The sequence below is a fragment of the Pogonomyrmex barbatus genome, unplaced genomic scaffold (assembly GCF_055798465.1).
Source record: "Pogonomyrmex barbatus isolate J1 unplaced genomic scaffold, ASM5579846v1 scaffold18, whole genome shotgun sequence".
Lineage (NCBI taxonomy): Eukaryota > Metazoa > Arthropoda > Insecta > Hymenoptera > Formicidae > Pogonomyrmex > Pogonomyrmex barbatus.
Window position 1 is genome coordinate 1,381,371 of NW_028297114.1, and position 21,647 is coordinate 1,403,017.

Here is a 21,647-nt window from a genome sequence, read left to right on the forward strand (position 1 = left end):
GAAATTTACTAATTCAGAGAAAATAGCCAGAAGATACTTTAATCGATGAGCTGGCACAAAAGTCCTCATTCTAATTGCTATCAATTATTTACCGATGCGTCACCGATCGTGAAATGACATCATCGACACATATAGGATGACCTGATAAATGCGAATGTTTGTAGCACGAAAAAAGCACACGATACAAAAAATTGACATATTAAAACAAGATGTATGCTTAAAAAGATTTTATTTGCAATATCTCACAACAACGTGTTGCATTAATTTAAATGAAATATTACAAAAATGCCTAATAAATACATTTCTTAAAATAGCGATTATTACGAAAAATGAATGAATAAAACAAATTAAATGAGGAAATTATTTGAATTAGGAATTATATATAAATACAATATAACTTAATAACTATGTTTTTTCTTTTTACAACGTTATAATTCAAAAAATTTATCTTCATAACTTTCTATCAGAGATTTCAGTTCACTAAATTTGGCATTATGTAATACATTATCATAAGTACTAGTGGTATCGATAAATTGTATTACGAAACATACATATTGAAGTTTTATCAGCAAATTATTTAAAATAATGTTTCAAAATATGATCAAAGAATTATTTACAATTTCAATATTACAGATTTCCTTAATATCTCTAATATCTTTAATATCTCTTATCATGTTTTAATTAAACGCACATATTGGAATAATTATTAATGTTTAACACGGCGATAACATGTATATCTCTGAAGCATTAAGAGTTATTTTGATAGCCAATTTCCATTAATGATGAAGGATAAAAAATTGGCGACTAATTATTTCATATTACATTCAATAAAATCAGAATATAGTAACTTCCTTCCTCGAAAAATTCTAATTTTATAATATTTATACAACTGAAATATAATTAATTTTAGAAGGAAATCACTAAACTAATTAAACAAAATTATAATTATCTTAGAGGCACTGACGAAATAGATGTCATAGATGTTAATGAAGACGGTCCGGAACTAAGATTAAGTTTGTCCAATTCTTCATCTGCTTTATTGTTCTTCAGATCCTGTTGTGTGTACAGAAACTTATTCCATTCATCGATTCTTGGATGAGCTAGATGCTACATTGAAAAAAAAATTAAATGTAATATATTTTCTTAAGAGTTTTAGTATACAATATTATTAAAATTATATATTAAATTGTATAAAAAATTAAGAATATTTCTGAAATAATTTATTTACACGTACCTCGGCGACGTCATAGACCCATATTTTACCAGTATCGTCACCGACAGTGACGTGCAATCCACTCGGTGTCCATGATACCCTGTTCAAAGCAGGAGATCCATCGACAACAACGCTAGCAGTGGGTACTTCCGTATCCTGATTCAGATTCCACAAATCCAGTCTACCGGAATCATCAACAGCGGCGAACAGTGCTGGATGCGTTGGTGACCAAGCAACGTCATAGACGTAATCACCATTATGTTCGAAGGAATAAAGTGGCTTGTTCTCTTTCAGACTCCAGAGTTTGATAGTCCAATCAAGAGAAGACGTCAGGAACAGATGGGAGAAATCTATCCCACCCTGCACCGCGTGTGCGCTAATGCCAGTGACCGGTCCTTGATGACCCTCGTACGTTTCCGTCAACCCGGCACGGCTACCGTGTCGGCAGGCTATTTGACAAAATATTAAAATTAGTAATTCAAATGTACATCACGTTACACATAGCAACCGCGTTTACCTGAATAAACGGTCCCGTCCTCGCTTCCCATGACGAAATTGTTGACGTCACCGTGCGGAAAGGCCAAGCATGTGGCGGCAATCGCTTTCGATTGTTTTGTATGTAATTCTAATGCCTCTTGCGGCTGCGACAGCATGTCCAGGCTCCATGAGCACAATTTGCCATCCGTCGAGATGCTGATCAGATTGTGCGCGTTTTGCGTTCCGACGACGCTCAAACAGTACACCGGATGCTGCGAAATAAGTAATTACTTCCTCACTCTCGCGCTCCAGACTATCAAACTTTAATTAGCTAAATGATAAATCACTTACGGTGTGGGCGGTGGCGGACAAGGGAGTGCGTTGGATGGGAGTTCTCTTTTGCACTCGATTGTCCCAGAGCACGATCTGGCCCGAGTAAGTGCCACCCAGAATCAAGTTTGGATGGAATCTGGCGAACGTGGTAGACATGACGGGTGATTGACAATGGAAGATAAATTCTGGGGTTGTTTTCTTGAATTTCGTGTTCCAGATTAGGCATACACCATCAGGATCATTTGGAGTATCGTCATTGTTGTTATACGAAGCTGCCAAAAGCTCGGGGAACTGCGGCGACCAATCCATGGAGGTCACACAACGATTACGGGACCATCGCTCACAAATGAACGAGCGGTTTAGCCACAACCGCTGATGACTCTTTTCATCCCTGCAAATTCCGTACCGCTTACAATTCACCGTTTTAAAAGAATTGATAAAAATTCTTCCAGTTGTCATTCTCTCTACTTACATTCCATCCTCGCCATCCATAGTGCCAGCATAATCAGTATAGATATCTACTGATTCGCCCAATGCTCTTTCCACGATTCTGCTAGTGCGATCGAGGAATCGTTGGAAATCTTCTGACAAGATAATCATTTGCTTCTCTTCTTCGCTCAGCTCCCGTACTTCACAATTGATAAAAATGGGGATAAAAATCAGGATTTTTAGTTAATTGACAGAATCAAATGTTAGGGGTTAAGTTTAGTTACGTACCTTCTTTCTTAGGCTTTTCCTTTTCTTTCTCTTGTTCTACCTGTGTAACGGCAGGCTGGACTTCTTTAACTTGCGGTAATCCGTGAGGAAGGATTCCCGGTGGGAGCTTACTCTGGAAACCGTCCATGTGCGGCAAACTATTTTCTTCGTCTTCGGCTTGGCCATCATCAAATGTCAAAACTGTGGTGAATAAGCTGATTCCGCCACAAGTACCCTAACTTGGATGTAACTACCTAGCTACTGAGCTACCTATTTGTTTACAGAGCTCGACTAACATTCTAACGAATTCATTAAACCTTTCAGAGATACTGTTTTTAAATTAAAAAAAGGAAAAAAAACTAGAGTCTTTTACGACAAATATTGAAATGCTTTGAAAAATGTTTATAGCGCAGTAATCTATCATCTTAAACATTCACATATAAGAGAAAAAAAAAGTACTGCGCATAAAAATCCTAACATTCATTTCTGAAAACTGATTTTTATTTCTGTTTTCTACATCTCAAGTGACGAAAAAAAATTATATGCCAGCGAGTTATAAAAAAAAAATAAAAATAAACGCTTTTTTTCTTCAAAAGACTAATATTTTTCTAATATAAATTACACAGATAATTGCCGACTTGACAAATATTTAACGAAATTTTATTTCGAAGGAGCAACATCTAGAAGCATTGATAAATGCTATATCAAATAATTTACCATGCTAAAAACGTAAGATTTCATATATATATATATATATATACGGAAATAAAATTGAGTGTGAGCCTAGATGACATGCAAAATTAGCCACATGTACGAAAGGTGGACTGCTTGTTGGTGGACTGTCATAAATAATATTTAATTTTATATTTTTTTTTTCATCTTGTCTCCTTTTTTCAATTGTGTCTCTCCACCCTTTGTTGGCATGCAGTATCGATGAAGTGAAACAGTATGTAGGAGATGCGAAGAAAAATGAATGTGAACATTACAAATAATAGGAGATTATTAATTTCCCCTTTACCAGTGTAATTATCACTACATTATTGATTTATAATTTTCAACGGGAATCGCGTGAGTGGTAGGATGTGACAATTGCAAGAAGTTTTCACCATCTCTCTCTTATAACGCTGTATAATGATTAATGAGAAATAAATGAAAGACCGATGAACAATAAAATCGGAAAGAAGTGGGTTTACAGCCGCGACGTTATGTAAATTCTTCTTTAAAATAACAAAACAATAAACAATGCGTACCGAGTGGAGACTATTTAACGCAACTTTCCAGGTCTCATGCAGTACTGACTTAATAAAGTACAACGATAATTGTGACAAATAAAATAGTGTCTACGATTCTCTATTACTTTACTTTCCAAAAATAATATAGAAATTAATAAATTTGTAATAAAATCTTAATTGGAGTGCTAAACATATTCAACTATCGTGTAGCTTCCAATATAAATCGTTTTCAAAAAGATAAAAGCTCAATATCTCTGCATGCGCGGTAAAGCGAATTTATTATCTTGAATTATGCAATTATGCAAAGAAAAATATAATAATTAAACAAAATATAAAATAAAGCAAATCATCAGGCAACTTGTAAACGCTAGCGGTAATTCCCTCCTCTCAATGCATATATAAGACAGAGACGACAAATTGCAATAAGAAAATTACGTGAAGATTATATTTAAGGCGCAACTTTGTGAAAATGTGAAGTAGAATTATGGACATGTCCGTGAAATAATTAGGCAGAGTGAATCGTCTCTAGAGAGGAATTACCTACCTGTAAATTCGTCCTCCCATTCTAAACCAGGATTTAGATTGTACTCGTCTTGAAGGAGGGAAAAGAAAATGTCAATCAATTTGATATCCTATTTGCCGGAATTGTTTGTAGCGTTTTTTTAAATATATATATTTTTCTATATGCATTATTGATGCATAATGATACATGAACAAAAGCTAAAAGTTACTTGAGTCTTTTATTTCGCGAATTGAACAATTTTAACGTGAAAATCTTCGCTGAAGCTTCTACTGTCATTCTACATCATTCTAATAATGTGTTGCAATATAAGATTCAACTAACTTTTCTTATTTTGTCATGCAAAATACATCAACAATTACTCAAGAGACTTGAAAGTAATAATTGAAATTGATAAATTATAATTGATATGTCTATTTACAAGCGTACAATATTCCCATTAGCAACGGCTTTGTATATTTTAAAGCATATGTAAAAACTGATTTGTTCTGAAAAATTTAATAAGAAAAGCTCTTTTTATTTTTTTAAGTATTTGAAAGCATTTCGAATTTAAATCTAGGAATCTCTGAATTTTCATTTCTATATACAATTTCAAAATATTTGTTTTCACGTTAATTGATATAGAACACGATGAGGTAGGATATTTCTCGGAAAATAAATCTGGCGCAAAAACTCATGATTAGTAAAATCTCAGAAAAAAGTTTCCATGACAAATAAAATGAAGACAAGTAAGGGATCATGAAATTGAAACGATTTAAATAGAAAACATACTGACATCTCCGACTATTAAAATAAAAATTGTACGTTCTTTCCAGTTCTTTCGATCAATGACACATTGAATTAATTTAAAGTAAAATTATTTTAAAAGTTAACTAGCAGCGAGGATATAAACCTGTCAACATTCATATAAGATAGGAAAAAAAAAAATACACAACATACATATTTTGAGAATGCTATACGGCTACGCTGCGATATTATATTCATGGACATATATATGCCTGTCGTTGTAACTCTGTTAATTTATTAGTTTTATTGCTACGCCACCCTCGTGCTGTTAAGAAGCAATATTCTACGACCAAGGAATGATTTATAAAAAAAAGTTTCCTGTACCACTAAAAGCTCAAGCGACATATCTTTATGTAAAGTATTTAGATGTTATATGTTATATCAGAGGTAATTTTTTTAAAAACAAAGTCAAAGTGTACCGAGAGTAATGTGTCTGTTATTTTCAACTTGAGTTCAGTTAATATCCCACAACACTTTAGCTCTATAAAAATTGCTTCCATATTAGTAAGCGTGGACGATGCGTTAGTATTCCCAAGGAAGTAAAGACCGTGAGCATCGCCGAGATCTCTGGAAGGTGCGTTAAGATGTGACAAGATTTGCCAATGGATATTTCTCTCAAAAAATTCTGATATCCTTGACATGCCATCTCTGCGATGGCATCAAAAATATCATTACGTCAAACAGTTGTCAGAGCTTTCATTTGACAACATCTAATTATCGTGCTTCTTTTCATACCTTTTCATTTTTTTAATAAGATCGATAAAAAAAGAATATCTTTTCTGATAGCATGCCTGATGCGAAATTAGTTATATATAATATTGTAGACAGCCTGAAAATATTGCGAAAATTGTGTTTGAAGAACCAGAAACGTCGAAACAACCATCTTCGAAACTTATGCATGCTTCCCGAAAATCAGTAATTTGCGGATAGATTTATATAGTGTGCGCGATAGATTTTCTTTGTTGTATAGAGTCGGGATGTCAGATAAATATTTGGAAAATAATAGATAAATAAGAATAAATGCATCCAAAAATAGACAAACGTAACGAAGAAGAGAATCGAAAGAGGTATAAAAACATATCCATAAGACAGCAAAGACCAATTAGATTCCGGGTGGAGAGTTGCTTTGCATTCCGTATTAACATTTTTTTATGGGAAACGCTGAATGAATTTTTTTATGGGAATTCGAAAGATGATATTTTTTTACTCGTTTTCTAGACTCGGCTATATCTATAATCTATGAATAAAGGCAAATAGTCTAATAATTTACAAATATATAATAATTTCACATAATGAAATGTACTGATAAGCTATGAAAAATATACTTTTGCTTTTGAACAAATTAAAAATCTATTAACAATTTCTCTTAACGTCTATTTTGAATAATTTGAAATAATATGTAAAATTTAATCTAATATGCGTTTCTACTATCAAAAATGGTGATGCTCAGTTTCTCATAATATCTTTCTTTCAGAAATAATTGTTGCCTCAGGCAATATAAAAACGAATCCAAGCTAAACCTAACTCTGAACCTAAAAGTCGCTTTCCAAGAACCAAGAGAAATCATAACTTACCGTAATAGTCGAATGCATGAGCTGAGAAGGGGAGGGAAAAAAATTGTACTTAGTTACGATATCATAAGAATGCACTACGCTAATAACACCTCTCTACACTCAGTCTCATTAGTTTCAAATAAAATAAAAGTCAACGGCAAAATGCAAAACTATACATACATAAAAGTGTGGCAAATAATTTTGTGACTGTGATATGGCTGACTATTTAAAAATTCTACTATTCGACATATCCATACATATCCTATAAAATGTAAAAATTTTTATATACTGTATAATTTGTTCGTGAAAATTTTCAAAAAAGCAGATTACAATAAAATCATAGACATAACTTTCAAGTATCTTGTATCTTAAAATAAAAATATTACGCTGAATGTAGTTAGGTGAATATAATTTTGTAAATTCTTATATTGTGCGGTGCTTCGGATCCTAAGTATAAGAGGAAACGTACATATTCAGAATGTTTTATCATTTTTAGGGTAATCAATGTTCATCTTCCTTGTTCAACACTTTCGTTTACTGATTATCGATTCAATATTGTGGCGAAAAATTTTCATTTCTTTTAGTTATGCCTAACAGATGCTTTTTGACGAATGAGCAATATCTCACTTACATCCCTTGTCACATTTAAGCCCACCCTCTAAATTTCTCTTAAAATTGATCTTGCCATCGTTGGTCTTGTTAATATATGGAAACAATAAAGCAAATGATTATAAGAGGATAAAATGGATATCATAAAAATTAACGCTTTATCAAGAATATTAAAAAGTATCTCAAAAGAAGCTATTTGTATATATCATTAGAAATGATCGTGATTATATTTAAAGATATTTACTTGGAAAAATATTTTGTGTGAGCACAAATATCAATTCTCTACCAGCACGCATGAGTCATGGCATAACAATCTTGTAAAAATTTAATTTTGTAATTATAATTTTGTAATCGTATGTTTTCCCAACAAACAGGACGCCTAGAGTTAATGTGCTGTGTAATCTTAACTTTCTGTCAGTTTAATTATTTCATTAAACTATTAAAGCGTGAGTAAGCTTATTTTTTATATGCAAGCAAACGATCATCTCTGTATGTGGAAGTAAAATTGTCAATTTAAGAAGATAGCCAAAACAAATATAAAAAGTTATCTCACTACAGTACAGTATATATAAATTTGACTAAAGTACTAAAATATATTGAAATTTCCACATACGAAACTTTTGCAGCACAGTTTAAATATGAAATTAAGTTATCATAGCGACTTATATAATCTTCATGACTCCTCGTTGCCTTCACATAAATTCAAATATATGAAGAACGAAAAATCAAAGATCTGCGGAGCAATGTTTAAAAAGCAGAAAGCACCCCAAAAGATTAAACTCTACATCCCTTCGCTTGGAACGCGATGTATCTCTACCTTCCGATGTGTATCTCTACCTCTATAACGTAACGTCGTACGACAATTATGGAAGGGTAGTAAAAAAGTAGACAGAACATACATAGGTAGTTTGGTGCAGACCCACCTTTCCTGGGACGCCACCAGTCAGTCTCAAAGTAGCCTGCGGAGCAAGAGTGAGTTGGTGTTGTTGTTGAACAGGAGGAGTAGATGGTGTATGCAGAGGACGATGTGGACAGTCCTTGTGTCCAACACCGGATGAATCGATCAGATTGTATCGCAAGACAAGGGAACACGCGTATGTTTAATTAACACCGCAAGATCAGTTAGGTAAAAAGCAGAAAAAATGTATCATGTCTATACAAGATGATTTAGAATGTGTGCAACAAACTATGACATTCTTTATTCAGAATAATCTGTCAAAGTTTGTTACATTCGTTCTGGATCACCGTGTATATATGACAATACATACATGTGTATATATATTTTTGATACAATATTGTCCCCCATGTCCATTCAAAGCAATAAATTAAACAATTAGATCTTAAAAGGGAATATTCTTTTCTATCACAATTTAATTAAATTCTATCCTGGTTAATATTATATTATCTTTTATTGCAGTAAAGTAGGTGGTATCAAAATAAAATATATGAAAATATATCATGTTATATAATTTGTTAATCATCAACATAAATCGTTTGTGATTTTTATAATATTAAATAGATTATACGATCAAGATTAATCAGTAAAACATATAAATGTAAGTGTTCAAAAACTAACTGAATTTGCGGTTGTGTCATGGAAATGAAAATGTTGTAATGTAGGAAAATGTTGCCACCACCAAAAGAATTGTGAAACTTAAACCAAACCCAGATTGATTGTTAGACGCTTACTATCCTGATATATACTGACTAATATATTTCTTATACACATAATCTGAGGCTCACATTAAAAACTATTATTCATTTCCATTTATAATAATAATTTTAATATAGCAATAAGAAGTGATATATTATTTATTTTTCTTATATATTAATTTAAATATTGTTAGTATAAATGTTTAAATATGTGTTAATTAATATTTATGTCACCACATAAACAGAACATGTTATGTTTCTTTTAATGCTGAGTATTATTTGAGTAACAAAATATAAAAAAATCATATAAAAGTGTTGAAAATTATTAATCCTTCACAGATAATATGAAGGAAAAATGCAAAATAATAATTGCGTTGTAATGAATTAATTAAATTCATGTTTTAAGAATATGTAAGTTTCCTCACCAGTTTAAAGTTAATAATACAAAACAATTTAGAAAGTTAACTCAATTTTATATTTAATTCAAATTTTATATTTAACTCAATTTTAATATTATCACTTTAAATTTAAAAATTAAAAAAAATTGCACTTGTGTGATTAATAATATAATATTATAATTTATTTCAGTCGTAGTTAATATAGCAAAAAAATAGTTAAGATTTTAGTATGTAGTTACAGACAAGTTGTAACACAAAAATAACATAAAAAAAGAATATGACAACATACTGTCTTTCTTGTAAACCACCCACTTTACCATAATCAATTATGAAAATTTGTGGAAATTATGGAATATGTGTAACTCGATGATATTTCAGTGATCTTAAAACACACACACATGTGAACACGCGCTTCGAACTTTGTGAATTTATGTTGAAATGAATATCGATAATTAATGGAATTATCTAGTATAAAATAGCAAGAAATAGTTATATTCATATAACATATAATAAAATTTAATATGTATCTTGCAGTCAATTAATTGAATTTCAAGAATCTCCAAAAACTATAATTGCATCTCAATTTTCTCTGCATTAATATTTATGTCCGAAAATATTGTGTGAATTGGATATTAAAAACAATGTGTGTTTTCTAATGCCTAAATTTTTTTTGGGAGATCTCAAGTGAAATGTAACACATATGTGCAATATCAGTAAATAAATGTAAGAGAAATATTGACTCACCGTCGTGGGATGTATGCGTAGTCTGGATGGTTTGCGTTTGCTTGCTGTAGACGACTGGTTCTTTCGGAGGAATGTTGGTGTGTGCCACAGAGACAATTGTGAGCTCTTTATTCTTCCTGCGTCCTGCACTACTTTGTACCAAAAAGTCAGATTACAAAATTAGTTTCGAGAATTATATAATAAAAAAATATGAATAAGTACCTTTGAGCAGAATTTATACTGGATGGTTGCAAGCTGGCATCTGGTGTAGCATTAGCACTTTGTTCAGGCGTCAATGAACTCATGCTAGACAAACTAGAAAGTACATCTGCAAATAAACAGAAAATAATTAGAATGTTTTTTGTTGCTTCAGTTGTTGCTTCTGGTGAATTAAAGATCCCTCCCAAAAAATAAAGAGGGTTTGAATCAAGATATTTTTCCAGAATCATCAATTTTTAAACATTTATAATTTAAAATGTTGCATAAACAATATAACTTCTGCAATCAATATATAATTATATACCTGACACTGGTGCTACACCTAAAGAAGACAGCATTGCATCAATCTCCTTACGTTGATCCTTGTCTGTGCCAGCAGCACGAACAGTAGCTTCCTCTACCTGTTATTCATAAATATATCATTTTGTTATTATAGTTATTATAAATATATATTTAATTTATAAACATTTTATATATAAATATTTTTTTATATTACATCTTTCTGTTCTTTCTCCCTTCTGCGTCTCTCTTTTTCCTCTCTAATAGCTTGTAGCTTTGCCTTCTTTCTTTCTAGCTCAGCTTTCCGATCAGACATCATCTTGTCGTCTGATGATTGATATCTAAAAAATATTATAAATTTTTACAAATTATACATTAAAACTCATTATAAATAATGCTTATTTTGCATAACAAACTATATATGTCTCAAAGGAACATAGTATCTGCAGTACAATTGACCAAGGCACACTAAGGAACTATCGCGAATGAACCGAATGTGCATAGTTATTGATTTCTCGACGATGACGTCAACTTGGAACCAAGTCGGCAGTGTTGAATCTACCGTTAAATCGCTCACGAGCGAAAATAAATTGCTTTGACGTTGCTTGTTGCTTTCGTGATTGTTCAAACCATCCAGGATAATTTGAAATATAGATGAAATTAATTAGGATTCGAGTGTTAAGAGGCGAAACATCATCCGAACAACGAAAGTCGAGTTGCGCTCGATCGAATTTGGGCGATGCCGAACTACGCCTGCTACTTGGTCATTAATGCTAATCAAACACGAAAATAGCAAAAGACTCACCTTTTACGGAGAACGAGCGGATTTGCGCAACGGACGATTTGATATATACGAGTCTTTATTCAACTTTACATTATTTTAGATACTATCGAGATAAAACGAGACCATCGCCTCTGGACTAATTTTCGTGACTGTCAATGATTCCGAATTCGAAGATAACTGAAGAGCATCGATATTACCGACACTCGATATAACTTTTTCGATTGCTGTTATAAATATTTGAACAATATTCACTGTTATAATCCAGATAATAAATTTATAATCTTTTTTATTATGAACACCTTATAATGTTTTATTTGTAAACATCGTAGTTGTTATCTTTCTAGTTTTTGGTCGGAGAATTCGGTTTCTGAAAAAAGTTTTCGGCTAATAATTTTAACGATATTTTTAGAATTAAAAATAGGTATAAATAAAAATAGGTAGAAATGACAATTTTCAAATTTTCCGATTTGAAGAAGAAATCTATTAGATTCTTTCAAATAAATTCTATTTTATCATGACAGAATATACTAACAAGATATGAAATAAAATCGATAAAACAAATTATTATATCTAATTATATTTTCTATTTTTTGGGAAAAAATTATATATATATGATAAATATAACTTTTTCATTTATTATCTTCATTTTTTAAAAATATATTAATTTAAATTTAATAATATAATATTTTACTTTTTTTACATCTTTTTAATTAAACTTGAATTTATAAAATATATCTAGTTAATCAATCTTAAATCGATTAAAAAACAGTCAAAAACGTTATTAAATGACTATGCGAATGTCTTCCTGTGGAAGTTATCGAAAGAGTTACACTACGAAAGCAGTCGCCATCTACGAAGTACGCAATATATAAATGCGAATTGGTTTGCATCATAATTGATCATAACACATCCTATATCCGGTTTCATGTCGATTAGCGTTAACCCCGATGAACTCTTTTCTTGTCGTTGCACAAGGTGTTGTGAAATTTACCTTTCTTTCTCTGTTAAAGATTGTTTGAATGTAACCATTCTTTAATATGGATGTCGTAACTTTGGAGACTCAAAACATTTAATGAAGAAAAATCTATATTCTTTATCAAGCGAATTTTATTTAACGTAATCTTGTTTCGATAATATTCAATATTATGTTGAATATTAAAAACTCGATGTTTTACGATATCCGTTAAAGATCGAACTTTAACGCAATTTTTATTTAATATTCGATAAAATCAAATGCGCAAAATCGAAAAGAGAAGAAAGAAACAAAAAAGGGAGAAAAAAGGAATTCTAATTGCAAATTGCACGAACGACGAGGAATGTGACTTCCTCCCTATCGGCAATTCACGCAACACCGGAAAATTGCGCAATGATTTGAACTACTTTTGCGCGCGCACGAGGCGCTCGATCGAGAGATCCTTGCGACGCGAGATCGATAATCGCCGTGGTTTTGCATGCGTAATGAATGCACTGTGACGTAAACGATTCCGTCCAGTGCACACGCCGAGTCTTTTAATACCTTATCCAAGAAAATGCATAAATTAATTATTTATTAATTCAAGGTAGTCCTCTTTCAGTTTTTGCTCACGACGTAAACCGCATTGATCGCACTGGATCTCTCTCTCTCTCTCTTTCTCTCTCTCTCTCTCACACTCTTTTTCCTCCCTCCTTTTCTGTATTTATTAATTGAGACCGTATTTCTCTTATGGCGACATGTGGTAGTGTGTTCGACAAGCACGAGATAAGGAAGTGCAACAGTGATGTAACAAGGTGAGCGCGCACCTGCGACGCTTAACTTATCGATCTCGCAACCGCATAATTTACAATACGATCGATAACGATCAAATATGAATTACCTGTTTGTCGTACTATTAATGCGTTGATTAACTTCAACAAATCTGTTTTGAGCTCCTTTTATTCCAAAAAAATAGAATTATTTGATGGAGATTTAATACACATCTCCATGACATTTTTCTGTTTTCCATTGTTCCGAGTCTGAAAATGTCTTTATTTTAATCATTTTTCACATGTTTAGCAAATAGAAAATATGATAATTCTATTTTTAACCATAAGTTAAAGCATCTTAAATTTATATATTTATATGAATATAAATATAAATATAATTTTATACACACATATATATATATATATATATATATGTGTATGTATATATAATTATATTAATTATATATATATATATATATATATATATTTCAAATCTCGATAATGAGCCGTCTTTCTGATTATTTTACCGACTTAAACTTTTATATTTGTATCTTTATAATCAATGTACGTATCTCATCGAAGCATCTTACATGATATGCATGATAATACAATCGCATACGCGCGCGCACGATATGGCTTCTTTCCATGATAAGGAAAAAGTGATCTCGCGTTTACACTCATTTTCTCAAGTCTAGTCCGTGACAATCGTCGCAACAACGTCCTCGCGTCAATCATCAATCATATATAAAAAAAGAAATACTTGTTATATAGCAATTTTGTAAAATTTTAAACAGAGTGACGTTTCCTGTTGAAGCCGCAAGTTAAACGGAAGAAATCATCAGTGAGGAAGAGATCATTGTGGCGAGAGATCGTGCAGGTAATCCCGAGAATTCTAGTTTGTTCTATTCGGAGTATATTATACGAGCGATAGACATTAATACTGCAGGATACAAGATTGTATTCCGATCTCGAGCGATGAATCCACTGTGTGCGCGACGATGGATCCCATGATCCGCGCTCGAGCGCGCGAAAGAGGCGGTTCGTCGTCGTCGAGAAACGCGATTATCGCCTCGAAGTTTCGAGCGCGCGTCGAACCGTGTCCCCGACGCTTGATGCGACGTTTTGAAAAAACGTTACGCGGCGCGCGACGCAATGTGACGCGACGCGACGCGACACGACGGTGCGCGCCACGATCTCGTGGCAGTAGATCCAATGCTTTCCGCCTGGGCGGACTTTGAGCGTGTCCGCCGTGTCCGTAGTTGTGCATCGTCGTGTCCGTCACGAGGGTCGCAAGCGGGCGCATGCGCGAAACGTGAGTTCTCGTTTACGCGTCCGTTGCGCGCGCGAGAGAGCCGAATCGAGTCGAATCGAACGGACAAGGGGAAGTCCCTCGCGTATGGAGCGACGAAAAGGAACGGAAGAATCGACAGAATCGTTCGGCATGGCGAGTACGCGCGCGCATCTCCGATGCGATCGCATAATAGGTATTCCTTACGCCAGGCGCCGTCGTTGACTGAAAACAGTGCGCGTGGCAGGACGGACGGACAGACGGACGGAGGAACGGACGACGGGGGCGCCGCGATCGTCGATCCCGCCCAATCAGGTTAGGCTTCTTTCTCTCTCTCTCTCTCTCTCTCTCTCTCTCTTCTCTTTCTTTCTCATTTTCTCATCAATCCATCGTGGATCCGTTGAGAATGACAAATTGATCGCGCGCGTTCATATTACAGAATATATGTGTAGAGAATTTTGTTACATGTCATGTAGATAAATCATAAATTTTAGGATGGAATTTAAAATTAAAATCAATTTGCGCAAATTCTTTTACGATGGAATTTGAATTAAAATCTATTTGATTTTCATAAATTTTACTGTTCGTTCAAAGAAAAATCAAGTTATAAATGATCAAGTAGATCGAGATTGGTTACAATATATTAGTTTATTCGATATTTTATCAGACCTATTTCGAAATATTCCTCAGTTTGTTGAAAATGTCAGCTGCGATTCGCCTTTGAAACCATCCATCTTGATTACTTGATTCTTTTCTAGTGTTGTCCCGATGATAATGCTATTCATAACAGTGCTTAATCCTACTTTACATGACCAGGATTGCGACAATAGAAATGTGCAGCTGCATTCATTGCAAACTCGGTCTTCAATGATTTTTCAAATAACAACTCGCTTTCTGTTCTGCGAATACGCCTCCGCATGGGCGTTGCTTTATATACTGGGATTTTATATCATATTTCGTAAATGTGACAAGCATCACATAATATCGCAAATTTATAAATAGCTTTATAAATAAATATTAATATAATATTATAAATAAAAGTTCATATTTAAGATATTTTTATTATACAACGTTTTAAGATATTTGATGATGAAAATTTATTATATGTTCATTTTCAAAATTATTTTTTTATATTCAAATATTCGTTTTTTAAATAAAGAGATTGTTCATATCTCTTTAATTTCTTTTTAAAACGTTAGAGTTTTCTTTATATTATATTATAATTTTTGAAAAGAATACTTTATTTTGAGAAACTATCTAAAAATGTTGAATGAAATTTTTGATAAGTAGAAACGGAAATACATGTTTAGATTAATCTATCTACAGTTTGTAAAAGTTCCGTTAGTGACACATGTAACTGAAAGCTAATACGACGGTTTATCATTTAATGAAAAAGGAAACAAACTTTTTTTCTTGTTTTAAAATCTGAAAGAATACAAAATACACAAAAAGAGGAGAGAGAAAAAAAAACATAAAAAAAATTTATCTATTTTTCTTTGTTGTTCTTATCTAAACTTCATCATAAATCATAGCGATAATCTTGAAGATACGATTTTGAAGAAATTTTAAATAATTTTCATTGTGCGTGTCCACAAATAAAACTGTTTTATATAATTGAAGAAACTAAGATAATATTGGGTATTTTAATAATATTTTTCCCAAATGTCCAACATAACATAACACATGTTATGTTGCGTTGCAAATGCCGTCAGATATTACGTATTTTCTGGGAAACATTACAAAATTTCCTAGATGATTCGCGAATCGGCTCGTATTTATATCCCAACTATTTTAGACGATTTAATTTTAACTTGTTTAAATCGCGCCCTCTCTGTTGTCTGTTTATATTCGCAGAGGAAAAGAGAGAGAAAATAAAGAGAGAAACGAGAGAAAAAAGAGGAAAAAGAAGAGGAAAATCTTATTTGTGTAACGTGCGTTGGAATTATCCTTATCGAAAGCGTGTTATCGATTACAAGAATCATCTTCTAAATTTAGGTTTCATCGTGATTTGTATCTTTTTTAAATCCTACTCGTCCGGGAATTGAATCGATTGATATCGTTGGATACGCGCCCCGCAAACGATCTCGAGGCGTGTTTAAATCGTGCTTCGATTTGACGGTTCTCATCCCTCCCGCTCGTACGATACACCATTTCTTAATCTCACTGAAAGCGTGACGATTGAACGATTTACGCCGAACGGCAGATAGCGCGGAGACGCGGTCGCGCGCGATATTTCCGAAATAGAGTCGGGACGACGGCGATGGTCGCCGGTTGAGCGAACGGCACGAAGTGAGGCGCGAGGCGCACGGCGTTTCCAACCCTCGTGTGTGCGAGCCGGGCGTGTGTCGCGCGCCTGACTTCAGGCACAACGGCGCGCGCCAGCGGGCGCTGCGACTCGCGGGAATTCGCGACTCGCGCTGACGATTTCCGGTCCTGACGGTGTCCGAGAAATACGCGCGACTTTTACATCGATCCTCATCGGCAGTTGATGCGGTTGGTGCAGCGGGGCAAGCGGCGGGGGCGATCCCGACCTTGACATGGAGGGCCACGATATCCAAGAGCTGGTGGCCGCCAAGGACAGCGTGATCGTCAGGGGTGGACATCCGCCGTTGTGTTCTTCCTCAAACGGTGGTAAGTACTTCCACGAAGTGCGGCAAGAATCTACCGGCAGCATAATGAGCGATCGTTCTCGACGAGTTATTTATGCGAATCAGCTGGCGGACAATTTTTACAGCGCGCTCGACATCTGCAGAGTTCAAACGTTTACGAGTAAAGTATTTTATTTGTCGTCTCAGCGCAAGCGCGTTATACGCGTATCATTGTCTTAAAAACTTGCTTTGAAATTAATAATTATTCATATTTAAGTTTTCTCATTGAACGTTACTGTCGGTTTCTAATTTTATTTTCTCAACGCGTTTAGAACTCACGCGCGAAACGAGATGAAGCGCTCGCATTTTGCGTTGGGTACGCGTCCAAAATACAAGTCTTTTCGTTTAACTTTAACATAAGTATTCCCGCGAGTTTTGTCGCGACGATTTGGCAAAGTCTCCGTGTATTACTTCGTTATGTTGACGTAAATAGCTCATTGCGAAGGACGATCGCTCGGGGGGGAAAAAAGAACCCGCCAGCCGCATGCGCGCGTGCGCACGCAAAAAAATCGGGAAGCCTCGGAGCGCGCGCCGCCGATTCATTACGCAATCGATTGCAGACACGCACATTCTATGCCGGCGACTATGCACAAAAATTCGTGTGCGGGATGAACAAGCCATGCTCGAGATAAGGTCGCGCCGGCCGTGCCGTGGCCGCAGATAACCCGGAGACTCCGGCTGCGCAGTACCAAAATGGCGGCTGTCTCGTAATCGATTGCAATACGTGAATCGGTGACGACCTTAAAAAAAATCTTCTTAATGATCTGTTGACAATCTTGGAAAAGTTTACGCTAAATGAAACGAGCGAAGATTACAGCTCAAAATGGCGGCTGGTCTGGTAATTGATTGTAATATAAATTGTCAACATCTTACAAAAAATCTTAATGATCCCGGATGTGTTGAGAGAATGAAAAAACGAATAAAGATTCAGAATTCATCATTAACAATAAAGATTGTGTTTCAAAATAGCGACCGTAATCAAATGGCTCGGTTGTATCGATTGTATCGTGTGAATCGCTAGTGCGAAAAAAAGAGAATTAAACTATTGATCGTTGATCATTAAATAATAATGCGATGATGATTAATTTACTAACGATTATTTTACTCCAAAATGGAGATTTATCTAAAAAATCAGATTTTTTTTCTGATAAGAGATTTTGTAATTATTTTGTATCTCGATATCGAGTCGACTTCAAGGTGTTTATTTATTTGTCAATAGATATGACGTAAAATAAAGAACTGCTTGCGCACATGAAGCAGTCATTATTAAGTATTATTTTAATAGAGCTTGATATTATCGCTGGAACAGATTTATATAAGACTGATAGGTTTTTTGCGTTATTATGATTACCGACAATAATAATTCTTCTTGCATTCTTCTTGTATAAATATTATTCGTAAGATGAGAAAGCATAATCTTATTATATACGAATATATAAATGTGTCTTGAAATCTTTATTTTAATTTTAATCCTTTGGCGAATCTGGAGTCAATTTTTCTAATAAAGAATATAGATTTTCTTTAATGAATAAATCAATTTTAGTCTTTTATTTTGACATGATTTATAAAATAGATTATATTTATAATATAGATTTCGATAGTGTGATTTATAATAAAATAGATTTTGGGACTTGTGGGCACAATGAACTCACGTACGAACATGATTTTTAGTGAAATGCATCGCAATAGTATTTTATTTCGTTCGAATGTGGTTTGTGATAATTTTACTGCATCGAGCCCCTCAATTGATTAACGGTAATTCATCCACAGCGCATCTTGGTCGAAGCACGTGGCATCCGCGCGTGGTTATTTCCATGATTCGCGACGCGAGCGAGTATCACGTACAAAGAAGCATGTTTACGTGAGATAAAGAAATAGGGAAATATGAAGAAACGTTTATTGCTCGCGCTTCGCAAAAGCATGTTTCTTTTTCCTGCGCCCTCTTCAAATCAGAAATATTCATCGTAGGCAATTCATTTTTTTTTCTTCCTACCATAATAGTTGACTTAGTTTGCGTTTTTATCTGCGAACGCTAATGCCGGCAGAAATATTTCGAAATCGTGAAGCTGCGCTCGAAACGAAGGCTAGAAATATGTATGCATAAGCACTCCTCTTTTCGAAGGAAAAAGAAATCACTTCACCTAAGCACCCTCGGGCGAACGCCCGAAGACGAGGGTGAACAAAATGCGTGATCCGACAGCATGGACGGATCGGCGTCGAACGGATTTCGCTTGTCAGTGGATCGCGACACGTTTTGACTGCATGACAAATCGAAGGTTGCATCCTCGGCATGTCATATCGGCTATAATAACGTTATATATAAGCAAACTGCGCCGCGAAGAGGTCAGCTGATAACCCGCGGCAAGGAGGAAAGAGCTCCATGTTAGGTTTCAACGGTCGCCGAGATCGTCCAACCCCGTTGATTTGGCGCACTCTAATCACACCTATCTAACGGTAGACAAAAGAAATTGCTGACGAGACGATATTACAAACGGAAATTTTTTTTTCACTTTACCTACTACGTTATACGTATTAATTCTGCACATCTACTAACTTATTAAATACTGTACTATGCTGTGTTTAGTATTTACTGATAACTGGTATTCCTGTGCTCTCATTAATTTATATAGAATGTTCCTGAAAGAGTACTATTTAGAAAGAATTAAATTCTTTGTGAGGAAGTAACTCGAATAAAAATTTTTTAATCGAAACGAATTAAAAATATTAATGTAAATATATAATGTCTTCGATAGTTTATTACACACACACACACACATACTTATTATAAATTAATAATCGAAAATATATTCAAACACAAAAATGAAATATAAGTATTAGTAAGGTGGGATTTTTGAAGGCATTCAGAAAATATTCTGACTGAAATAATATTTTTTGCAATAAGAATTGGGCGAAGAAACTTGGTTAATTGTGATATTATTATTTTGATTATCGACTTATTAAAAGAGAAAAATGTAAAAGATAAAGAAGTTTTGACTTTGGATTCAGTATTATTAAACGACATAATGAATATATTAATAAAAAATTAATTAAAATTAATTTAAAAATTAATTATTTGCTTATTTTGCAAAATAAATTCATGTGGATTTTAGAAATTATGAATTTTCAATCTTTCAGATGTCAAAAAATTGTACATTCTCTTATGAAACAACACTTGTATCATGGAAATTGCTCTCATCTATTTTACTCGATAATAATAATTGTTTTCAACGACTCTGTAATCATCCTTGTCGCAATCTGAGTATCTAGATGTAAGAAATGAAAGTGTTTACGCGCGATAAACATTCAAGTGAAGCTATATAGGGTGGACAATTTTAATATATTTTTCTAAATTGTCGATTATATATTAAAAGAGTATCAAATAAAAGTTGTATAGTTTAGAAGAGAAATATGATGTATGCAAATTGAAAAAAATGTTTATAATATATATTTTTTATAAGATTATCAGTATATTTGTTAGTCTTTTTTAAAATAGAACCATATTATATTATATTAAACATATTATACAAATTATTGTATACATTATATCATTTTTTTTCTAAAAGTACTAAAATTTTATTTGAAATATGTTTCGCATGTATTAAAATAATTCATCATCATCATCATCATCATCATCATCATCATCATCATCATCATCATCATCATCATCATCTCTCTCTCTCTCTCTCTCTCTCTCTCTCTCTCTCTCTCTCTCTCTCTCTCTCTCTCCCCTCTCTCTCCCCTCTCTCTTTCTCTCTCTACATATAGTACATTTTAGGTGTGTGTGTGTGTGTGTGTGTGTGTGTGTGTGTGTGTGTGTGTCTTAGTATATTCATTTTTACATGTGCTATCAACTCTATATGTACATCGATATACATATCGTGTATATCTGAGTTATATCTAGTTACCTGATAAAAGTCAAGTCGATATATATTATAGATAATGGATATTAATTCTAAATTAAGAAAAATAAGTTTCTCTTCGCATGTTTTCAGTCTTTATTGTTTTCAGAAGTTTCTTATTTTCCTTTTCAATTTATTATAAAGATAAGCGTCGAAACTGATAAATAAGCATCGTGTTATCGATGATTAGACCATTATCTCCATGTTATGAATACTTCTTTCGAATACGAAATATTGAACGCTCCTTATTGATTCGTATGTCTCTAAATTGCAAAAGATGTAGAGAATTCCAAGGAAAGATGACGTGGCGGATTATCAATGATATTAAGTTTTCACGGATCTATTTACTAAATGCTTTAAAGATACTAATGTAATAACATTACGAAACTTAAAATAGAAATATAATAACATACATAATAAAATCTTCCATATATAATAAAATGGAAAAATTTTTAGAATAGTACGAATTATTGCAATAAAGAAGAAACATTAAAATAAATACTATAATCATACAAATTTGCTATTTAGAATTTTTAAGATAATAGAATTAATGGTACACTTAAAAGTAAATATAATTAAATATTTTTAAAATAAAATAATTGTTTCATAAAATTA

At 33.5% G+C, this 21,647-nt stretch overlaps 2 protein-coding genes across 45 annotated transcripts in view; one reads left to right on the plus strand and one right to left on the minus strand.

Annotated features, from left to right (window-relative positions):
• Nucleotides 1–212: 212 nt before the first annotated feature.
• sw (cytoplasmic dynein 1 intermediate chain short wing) lies at nt 213–11,656 on the minus strand. 37 transcript variants are annotated; one of them, XM_011633603.3, is made up of 14 exons: nt 11,497–11,656; nt 10,909–11,032; nt 10,717–10,813; nt 10,416–10,521; nt 10,215–10,342; nt 8,343–8,378; nt 6,832–6,852; nt 4,496–4,543; nt 2,741–2,896; nt 2,496–2,652; nt 2,042–2,414; nt 1,731–1,962; nt 1,235–1,662; nt 213–1,107 (listed from the first exon to the last, which is right to left on the minus strand). In XM_011633603.3, exons 2-14 carry the CDS (start codon nt 11,008–11,010, stop codon nt 946–948), a joined length of 2,046 nt encoding a protein of 681 aa, XP_011631905.2. In that variant the 5' UTR covers nt 11,011–11,032; nt 11,497–11,656; the 3' UTR covers nt 213–945. The 37 variants fall into 37 exon arrangements, with proteins under 37 accessions (XP_011631905.2, XP_011631902.2, XP_088930942.1 ...); XM_011633600.3 differs by having other exon boundaries at nt 2,741–2,920; XM_089074816.1 differs by having other exon boundaries at nt 2,741–2,920; nt 8,319–8,378.
• Nucleotides 11,657–14,059: 2,403 nt separating this feature from the next.
• The window catches only part of Hnf4 (Hepatocyte nuclear factor 4), a 35,435-nt gene continuing 27,847 nt past the window's right edge, over nt 14,060–21,647 (plus strand). For 2 of the 8 annotated variants that reach the window (XM_011633582.3, XM_089074827.1), the window contains exon 1: nt 14,403–14,800. In XM_011633582.3, the coding sequence (XP_011631884.2) occupies nt 14,410–14,800 (391 nt within the window). In that variant the 5' untranslated portion in view covers nt 14,403–14,409. Of the gene's footprint in view, nt 14,075–14,391; nt 14,801–16,480; nt 17,117–21,647 lie in introns of those variants that run through there. The other 6 variants (XM_011633587.3, XM_011633586.3, XM_089074825.1 and 3 more) reach the window with 6 other exon arrangements.

Coding starts and splice junctions, on each gene's coding strand:
- sw (XM_011633591.3), bottom strand. CDS start 11,010: ATGATGTCTGATCGGAAAGCTGAGCTAGAAAGAAAGAAGGCAAAGCTA. Junction 8,457..10,214: donor TACGCATACATCCCACGACG/GTGAGTCAATAT, acceptor GTTGGACACAAG/GACTGTCCACATCGTCCTCT. Junction 1,108..1,234: donor GGGTCTATGACGTCGCCGAG/GTACGTGTAAAT, acceptor TTTTCAATGTAG/CATCTAGCTCATCCAAGAAT.